The 10,011-nt window shown below is 40.1% G+C and overlaps 1 protein-coding gene across 1 annotated transcript; it reads right to left on the bottom strand.

The window, feature by feature from the left end:
• Positions 1–1,051: 1,051 nt before the first annotated feature.
• On the bottom strand, positions 1,052–9,804 carry LOC106871425 (uncharacterized). Its single transcript, XM_089365601.1, has 7 exons — positions 9,680–9,804; positions 7,497–7,859; positions 6,898–7,049; positions 6,056–6,219; positions 4,017–4,916; positions 2,947–3,095; positions 1,052–1,303 (listed from the first exon to the last, which is right to left on the bottom strand). Exons 2-7 carry the CDS (start codon positions 7,855–7,857, stop codon positions 1,254–1,256), a joined length of 1,776 nt encoding a protein of 591 aa, XP_089221727.1. The 5' UTR covers positions 7,858–7,859; positions 9,680–9,804; the 3' UTR covers positions 1,052–1,253.
• Between the last annotated feature and the right edge of the window lie 207 nt (positions 9,805–10,011).

The raw sequence follows: 10,011 nt of genomic DNA, 5'->3' as shown, positions 1-10,011 counted from the left end.
GTAGATGGCCCTGCTCAGTATGTAGAAAAGGAGTAGGTAGTAACTCTATAAGATGTACCCGGTGCAAGCTATGGACACATAAGAGGTGCAGCAACATCAAAGGCAGGTTAACTAGCAAGTTAGTTTTTGTTTGTGGCAGATGTTCAGGTGCAATAAAGACTGCAAACAAACAGGAAACAACTTCTATCTCATTCCAGGGTGAAAAACTAGAGGTAGTCGATAGCTTCCGCTATCTGGGCGACCAAGTTAGTAGTGGGGGTGGGTGCGCTGAAAGTGTAGCTGCTAGAATAAGAATAGCCTGGGCAAAGTTTAGAGAGCTCTTACCCCTGCTGGCGACAAAGGGACTCTCACTTAGAATAAAAGGCAGACTGTATGACGCATGCGTACGAACAACCATGCTACATGGCAGTGAAACATGGGCTGTAACTGCTGAGGACATACGTAAGCTCGCAAGGAATGAAGCCAGTATGCTCCGTTGGATGTGTAATGTCAATGTGAATACCCGTCAGAGTGTAAGTATCTTGAGAGAAAAGCTGAACATTAGAAGCATCAGTTGTGGCGTGCAAGAGAGACGATTGCGCTGGTATGGACATGTGGTGAGAATGGAGGAGGATAGCTGCGTGAAAAAGTGCCACACCCTAACAGTTGAGGGAACCCGTGGAAGAGGTAGGCCCAGGAAGTGAAACATGGGCCGTGACTGCTGAGGACATGCGTAAGCATGCAAGAAGCGAAGCAAGTATGCTCCGATGGATGTGTAATACATCAATTTATGCATGCATACTTTTGGATATATGTGTACATGTGTACGTATGTATGTGTGCACAGCTAATGAGCATGCGCACACGTGTGTTTGTATATCATCATCGTTTATATCCATATATACATACACACATGCCTATATCCAAGAAGGTAATTTCTTATTCTAGAGTTTTGTCTTGACACTGGTCATTTATGTACGTACACAGATGGACAAAGACGGAGACAGAGACAAGACACTTGAGGCATTCTCAGTCATGAAGTTAGCTCGCATCAGAAAAACATATTCCATGCATTTGACCACAGAATGTAATAATTTTATTTCATGAATATGTATATACACACACAGATGCATGAAATTCTATCTTCCCATTTATGCTTTTATATATAGAGAGATAGAGAAAGAGAGAATGTTCAATGTTGGGGGACAGAATCGGTAGGTCTCCATATCTTCTTCATTTGCCATTCCATCAGCTCCTGCAGGTACCATTTCCAGTTCACTCAAGTTGAACATAGATAGTCATGCTGTCAGCTTTTACCAAATAATCTGAAACACAAATATTTGATGTTTAGACATAAAAGAGCAGCAGACCCACTTCTGAAGGGGAAACAATCCAGGTGTTTAAGGTGTTTAAGGTGTCTTTAGCCATTATGACATGAAAACCTTTTATCAACTTTTGCGTAAACTGTTTCCTTTGCTTTATTTAAACCAGGTCAATATAATCAAAGACTTGTGCTGTTTGATTCCTCTCAAATTGGTATTTTATATATATCATCATTTAGCGTCTGCTTTCCATGCTGGCATGGGTCGGATGGTTTGACCAGAGACGGTAAGCCAGAGAGCTGCACCTGGCTCCAGTCTGGTTTGGTATGGTTTCTACAGCTGGATGCCCTTCCTAATGCCAACCACTCCAAGAGTTTAATGGGTGTCCTTTTATGTGCTGATGTAGGTGCCAGTCACGTAACACCAGCATTGGCCACAACTACGGTTTCACTTGGTTTTAATATCACACACACGTGAATATGTACGCAAACTTGTACATGCGTTCAAGTGCACAGCAGAACATGCAAAGGTGCACAACACATAAGCTTGTGAACTAGTGCATGCAAACGAATGATGGAAGACGTGATTACAAGTGCACACAAACATGCAAACACTGCATGTGCATGCTGGAGTGCATGATTTTGCATTTGGATTTGTGCATGTGTGCACACATTTGTGTGTTTCGTGTATATACATGTTTATACGTATTTGTATTTATATGTATGTTATGTAAATATAAACAAATACCTCATGCACACACACACAGGTCTATATGCATGCAAACACGATTGTATGATGCCTGCGTGCGAACAGCTATGCTACACAGCAGTGAAACATGGGTTATGACAGCTGAGGACGTGTAGGCTTGAAAGAAATGAAGCCAGTGTGCTTTGCTGGATGTGCAATGTCAGTGTGTATACACGACAGAGTGTAAGCATCTTGAAAGAAAAGTTAGGTATAAAAGGCATCAGATGTGGTATGCAAGAGAGACGACTGCATTGGTATGGTGATGTGATGCATATGGAAGAGGACAGCTGTGTGAAGAAGTGCTGATCTCTAACAGTGGAGGGAACCTGTGGTAGAGGTAGACCCAGGAAGACATGGGATGAGGTGGTGAAGCATGATCTTCGAACTTTGAGCCTCACAGGGGCCAATGACGAGGGACCGAGACCTTTGGCTATGTGCTGTGCTTGAGAAGAGACAAACATCAAGCCAAGTGAAATCCTAGTCATGAGCAATGCTGGTGGCACACAACAGGCACACATGCTGGTGGCACATAAAGAGCACTTTTTGAACACTGGGCCTCACAGAAGCAAAATGGCTGAGTTCTGAGTGTTGAGCCTCTCGTACGCAATGACCCAGATCGTTGGCATTATGTCATGCTTGAGAAGAATTGTCGCATTATTTCCAGATAAATTCCTCTATTTACATAATATCCAGGTCTCTTTCATTCTTTTGTTGTCTTACCTTTTCTATCACTACATATATACATACATATATATATATATATACACACACACACACATTTAAATACACTGATACATTCTCATACAAACACATGAATATATACACACACACTTTGAAGGGGTTATTTGCCATTTTAGTCGGGAATAAAAGTTGTAAGGTGCTTAAAGCTTTGTTCTTACCTTCAGGATTGCCATCAGCTTTTTTGCCTTCTTCTAAATACCAGATTGAGTGACGGTTGTCTTGTGAAAGTGTGGTCCAGTTGCTTGGCTTGGTGTTTGAAACCATTAACCAAATACGGGAATCACCCACAAAAATACAAAAAGCACACCTGGCAAAAAGAAATAATAATAATCTTCACAATATTGATAATCCCTTTTACTGTTGGCACAAGGCCTGAAATTTTGGGTGAGGGAGCTAGTCAATTACGTTGACCCCAGTACATGACTGATACTTATTTCATTGATCCTGAAAGAATGAAAGGCATAGTTGACCTCAGTGGAATTTGAACTCAGAACGTAAAGATGGATGAAGCACTGTGTCCAATGTGCACAAGGCCCAGGATTTGTGGGGAGGGGCAAAGCTGATTACATTGACTCCAGTATTTGACTGGTCCTTAATTTATTGCCAGAACTGGTTTATTACTGAGGATGAGGCAAATAGGTGAGACAATTCTAAAAATCATTTGTTGCGTGTTTGAATGTCCTAGGTACAAGTGTGGCTGGGTGGTAAGAAGTTTGGTTCCCAACCACATGTTTCTCAGTTCAGTCCCATTGCACAGCACCGTGTGAATGGATTTGTTAAACAAAAACTGAAAGAAGCCCATCATATGTGTGTGTGTGTGTGTGTGTGTGTGTGTGTATATACACACACCTATGAGTGTATATGTGTGTTTGTGCCTGTGTTTGTCCCCCACCACTGCTTCACAACCAGTGTTGGTATGTTTATGTCCCTGTAAAAAGATGCAATAAAATAAGAACCAGGCTTTAAAGAAAAGAAAATCCTGGGGTCGATTCCTTCAAGGCAGTGCTGCTCCAGCATGGCCACAGTCAAATGACTGAAACCGGTAAAAGACAACAAGTCTAAACGAAACAGCAATTTAATGAACAATATTAATGAAGGAGATTTGATGGTTGGGGTCAAATTTAGAATTTGAGCCAGTTTCGTGCTGTCAGTGATTTTCTTAATATATTGATCACATAGATCTATTGACCTAGGGCTAAAATATAACAACAAAAACAATGATCATTACCTTGGGTTGTTTTTCTCTGAACTCCGGTGTTTCTCTTCAGAATTGAGGTCGTTGCTGCTGTTGCTATGGTTACCGTTGTTACTGTGGTCACTGTTGTTTTCTTGCTTACTGTTATTGCCATGGTTACTGTTGAGGCTTCCATCACCGACATTGCACCGATCCTGGCCCTTTCCATGGTTCTTGCACTTATCTTTACCAGCATCACTGCCCTTATCTTCATCCTTACAATCGCCCTTACCCTTCCCGTTACCCTTGCATTTCTCTTTGTCCTTCTCTTCATCCTTACAATCGCCCTTGCATTTCTCTTTGTCCTTCTCTTCATCCTTACAATCGCCCTTACCCTTCCCGTTACCCTTGCATTTCTCTTTGTCCTTCTCTTCATCCTTACAATCGCCCTTACCCTTCCCCTTGCATTTCTCTTCATCCTTACAATCGCCCTTACCCTTCCCGTTACCCTTGCATTTCTCTTTGTCCTTCTCTTCATCCTTACAATCGCCCTTGCATTTCTCTTTGTCCTTCTCTTCATCCTTACAATCGCCCTTACCCTTCCCGTTACCCTTGCATTTCTCTTTGTCCTTATCATCATCATCGTCGTCCACCTTCTTAGCTTCATCTTTACCCTCGTTCTCCCCGACTTTACTCTCATCATATGTATTCCAGCATTTACGTCCTTCACACCGTTTTGGCAAATTGCACCTCTTCCTCTGTTTGAAAGAACGGAAACTACGTTCATTTCTATTATTGTCAACTTCGGTATTGTTACACAGGGTACTGTAGTTGCCTTGATAATTGTTGTCACCCTGGCTAGTGGTGTTACCTTGGTTACTGTAGTCAATGTTGTTAGTGCTGTTACCATGGTCAACTTGGTTAGTGTTATGTAAATTAACATCACTTGTTATGCTGCAATATGAAAATAAGGAACATTTTGAGTGAGGGGGTGGTTGGTGGAGAGAAGATTGGGGTTTAAAAGGAAGACTTAAAAGTGTGTCACTCAGGGACAGTAATGGGATTGTAGTGGAATGGTAGCAAAACCGTGATGGAATTGCAATGGCACTATTGACTTCATAGATCTCTCTTGGGGAGGGGCAAAACATCAGCAATGGTTTTGAGGAATTTTGCAATGGGATTGAAGCAGCAGGAATGAATAACAGATTATCGAGGATATCATCCCCAGATTACCAATGGCATTATCATCAAATTAGCTGGAGAATATCATTGTTAACACTTTAGGTGTCGAATATAGTGTTTTGCCTAGCGGGTGACACGTAAAAGCACCCACTACACTCTCTGAGTGGTTGGCGTTAAGAAGGGCATCCAGCTGTAGAAACTCTGCCAAATCAGACTGGAGCCTGGTGTTGCCATCCGGTTTCACCAGTCCTCAGTCAAATCGTCCAACCCATGCTAGCATGGAAAGCGGACGTTAAACGATGATGATGATGATGATGATTGTCTTGGACACTCATCCCATGTCTTAGCAAATCAAAACATAAACCATCCAGTCGTATCGTCTGCCCTCCTCCCACCAAGTTTCTATATTGGTATGGGTTGGGCAGTTGTTTATAATCCAAGACATTTGTTGCCCTCTTAGGTGAACTGCAGGTCCATGCCGCATCTGATCATCTTTACAAAGTTTTGACACCAATCACATTACAGAGCAAAACTGGGGGGCAGTTTCTTGAGACACCAGCACTGGAGAGGTTGCCCTACCTTCAGCAATACTAAAGAATCCTCTGCTCAATTCGTCAACCATTTAACAGAGTGCACGAGGTGCATTTCATCATGCTGTCAGCACTGCTGAAGTCACCAAGTAACTCACAGAGTGAATGAAAGAGACATGGTGATTATATATATATATATATATATATATATATATATATATATATATATATGAGCAGGCCATGTTGTCTGAATGAGTGATGAAATCAATCAACTGATCCACCTGTATTTTCTTTTATCCAAAGCCAGGAACTTTTCAGCACCCGTGTGTGTGTGTGTGTGTGTGTGCATAAAGCTATGATTGAAAACCAGTTGTAACTCACTTATAGACAATATCCATCTTGTATGTTGTATTGTCTGGTGGTAGATCAGACCAAGGAGTAGATTTTAGGTTGGAACCAGAAAACCAGTTGCCAATGTTGGTGTTGATGGCTGCAAACTTCAAGGTGAGGACATCTTTATCAGCTTTTCTTAGAACTATTTTCACCTTGGAGGAGAAAGCGAGAAATTGAGATGATAAAGTTATGGTGAGACCCGTGGTGGCAGTGGCGGAGAGTATTCAAAATAGATTTCCTTCTTGCTTTCTTTCTTTCTTTACTGTACCTCTATCTCTTCACTCCCCACTCTCTTTTCTTATCCTTGTTTGTGTTTCTCTCTTATTTTTGTTTTATTTTTGTTTTATTTTTTTTACTCCCTGGTTCACAAGGAAGGGTCAGTACCCCATGGTCCTTCACAGGTCCTCAGGTGCCCCATATTAGTGGCACCATTAATGTTTCCCTTGAGCCATTGTATATTAACCACTGCAAGAAACACACAGGCTATAGTGTCCCTCCTTGGGGTCACTCAACTTGATAGAAATAGCATACAATACCATTCTCTTTTGCCGAACCACTAAATGACAAGGATGAAAACAAACCAACACCAGCTGTCGAGTGGTGATGGGAAAAGCAAACACAAACATACGATAGGCTTTCACATAGTTTATGTCTATCAAAGTCATCATAAGGCATTTGGCGGCTAACAGGGTTATAGGAGAAGATGCCCAAGGTGCCACACATAAGGAATGAACCCAAAACCACAGGGTTGAAAATCTAAAAAGTCAACAGATGAAGGATGAGGGGAAATAAAAAAAAAATCCCTTTGAAAGAGGACTTAAAAGGTTTACCTCGTTAATATTAAGAGAGTCCCAGACATCAAGGAGAGAACTTCGGTAGAATTCAGAATTAGGGCGACTTTGATTATATTTGCCAAAGAATACATCAGCAGGGTTAGACATGGAATTGGTGTTGAATGAGAAGGCTTTATACCACGAAGAGTCTTGAAAAGGAAAGAAAAAATTCAAAGGAGACAAATAAAGGAAAAGAAACCAAAAAACATACAATTGATGAAATTACTTAATGTACACATTTTTGTAATTGTTTTAATGTCCTATTCTCCATGCTTGCATGGGTCAGACAGAATTTATTGATACTGATTACCTACAGCTGGATGCCTTTCCTGTTGCTAACGCTCACCTGTCACCAAGCGAGGTAATATTTTCCTATTGAGGATATGTTTTTTTTAAGGGAGATTGGAAGTAAAGGACACTGCTTGTACATTGGTAATGTTCATTATATATATATAAGATTCAGTTAAATTAGGTACTTAAATTGAGGTACATGAAAAGAATTTGACAAACTCAGTGTGTGTGTGTGTGTGTGTGTGAAGGTCTGTTTCATATGTGTTTGTCTCTCCCTCTCCCCCCAACATAATCAGTTTCCTTACCGTGAAGCCGTATGTAGGAAACATCTTTCTTTGAAGACGAGAGGGTAATCGTTTGCCAATCGTTGAATCTCTCACATTTCTTCTTCCTCCAAAAGGTGAAAAAGGTGCAACTTGGTGAAGCCATGCAAAATATACTGCACTCAATAACGCTGCGCATCCTCCTCTCTTGACGATGATGGCTTCTGTTGATGCCAAAGGAGAGTCTGAAATTCCGGTTGAGAACCTTTCTGTAAGTTACATTTCGAACCATGTCGGATTGGGAAATTGCAGCCTGTTGGCAAATGGTGCAAGAAACATGCAGCAACAACAACAGCTGCAACAAATGGTCAGCCATTTGTATGAGTCTCTCTAGAAGTTTCATTACTGAAAGATAAGGGCAAACATCCGTCACTGCTTTTTGTCTACACGAAAAAGTTGTAAATAACATATTTTATAAAGAATTCAGGATGATGATGATGAAAAACAAGCAAGTTTCAGAAATTTTTGTTAGAGAAATTGGGATTGAGATGAGGGTAGAACATACTCAGAAAACTGCTTTATTGGGGGACAGCAAGGATTTTGGAACTGGTGCTCGGATGTTAAGTATCATGAAAAGAAACCCTGTGAGATCCTTGAAAACAGGTTGTTGTCCCCTCTTACGGAATTCACCAGAGCAAGTAGAATCTGAGAAGTAAATTGACCAGAGGGTGCTTGAAAAATAAGGGGTGTTGCCTCAGAGTCCATTGATAATGAACACTGATAGTGACCCCCCTCCCTCTGTGTTAGAAGCTGAGCAAAGGAAATATAATTATAATAATAATCCTTTCTACCATAAGCACAAGGCCAGTAATTTCAAGGGAAACAATAAGAATTTGAACTCAACATAAACCATAAAAGTATTTTCCTTTGCACTCTGATGATGATGATGATGATTTCTGTCTTTAGTTGACTGATTTGGCCCCAGTGTATGTCTGGTACCTATGGATTTCAAGGGATTTGAACTCTGAACAAAATCATCATTATTGACCCCTGGACATTTCTGTCTCAAGTCTGAGAACTCATAGGGCCAGTTACCCAGTTCCCATGGAGCAGAAGTGAATGGGGCACAGGTCTGTAGTGGAGTCAGTCATTTATGGCTGATTGGACTGGACCAACCTGAAATGTTTTACTCAAAACCACAACAAACCCCCTGGTCCAGGAACTGAAACTGTGATCTGGGAGCCAGGAGTACAGCACCTTAACCACTAGGCCACAGGGCTTTTCTTGAACATAGTGGATGGAACTAAATATTGGGAAAAAAGAAAAGACAAAGAAGAACAAGAAGAATGATAATGTTAACCCTTTAACTGTGAAACTGAATTCCAAGGTTATTCCAGATATGATCTTAAATATCCATCAAAAAATAGAATTGGTATTTTCTGCAAGTCATGTCCCCTCAATAAACTCGACATATCACAACATAAATTACTTTCAAACATAATATTCCTCAAGAAAAGATAGATTTACATATAAAACTGCTTCTGTAATTAACGGTAATGAAATTTTAAGTGGATTTATCTGATTTCTGCAGTAAAAAAGTTAAATCATATTAAATCATATTAAATATATATCTCCATACCTTTTGGTTTAAAATATAACAATTCCGATAACAAAATAATGGTAACTAATATTAATTGTATCCAAATATTTTTGTGATTAAATCGTATTGTCTGGTCCTGTCACTATAAATTGGTAAAGCAATTAGCATGTGACCACTTCAAGTTGCTGGAAATATTTTGGAAACCGGATTAAAAAATTTTGAATAAAATCAGAAAAAAAACCAAACTGGTCAGAAAATCTTCACAAGAAAGTTGGCATTATGAGAGAAGGTGGGGTTGACATTTCATTCTTGGAATAAGTCTGTCTGTGAGAAGAACATAAATTGGCAGTTTCACTGGGAATGGTGGAGAAGAGTCTTGGCATCGAAATTGACTTAATTCTTAATGAAAAGTTGAGTGGAAATAAATGTGGGGGAAAAACAGAGACGTTATTTGGTTGTAGAAGAAATGTGTGAAGTTGACCAGAAATTTGATTGAAAAGCACCCAAGAGATTTTAAACAAGCTGACTGGAAAGAAATTACTGCAAGGCTGGAATGAAATGATTTGTGTGTGTGTGTATGGGGAGAGAGAGAGGGAGAGAGAGAGAGAAAAGAAATCTAACTCACCTTTATGCCAGTTTCCAATTAAGACAGCTAAAATAGAGAGATTTAACAGTGAATCTATTTTCTGGTTGAATGCACCTGAACGCAGGTGCAGATAGCTCAAAGCCCTTGTGGTGATGGTGGGAGTATAATTAGTAGATCATTCAGGGAAACAAAAAGAGCAAGAAAAACAATGATATTTTGTAATCAAAAAACAGGTTTGTTATGTTTACAAGGGACAAACTTTGCACAATAGAGTCATTTAAGAGACCTGCCGAAAGAATTGAATTTACAATAATCATTATTGATATTATGAACAGAAATAGTGATGATGATGATGATGGTGGTGGTGAGAT

This window comes from Octopus bimaculoides, chromosome 18 (assembly GCF_046866305.1).
Source record: "Octopus bimaculoides isolate indiv1 chromosome 18, ASM4686630v1, whole genome shotgun sequence".
Taxonomy (NCBI): Eukaryota; Metazoa; Mollusca; class Cephalopoda; order Octopoda; family Octopodidae; genus Octopus; species Octopus bimaculoides.
Note: the sequence above shows the minus strand (reverse complement) of the source record. Positions and strands in the feature narration are given on the sequence as shown.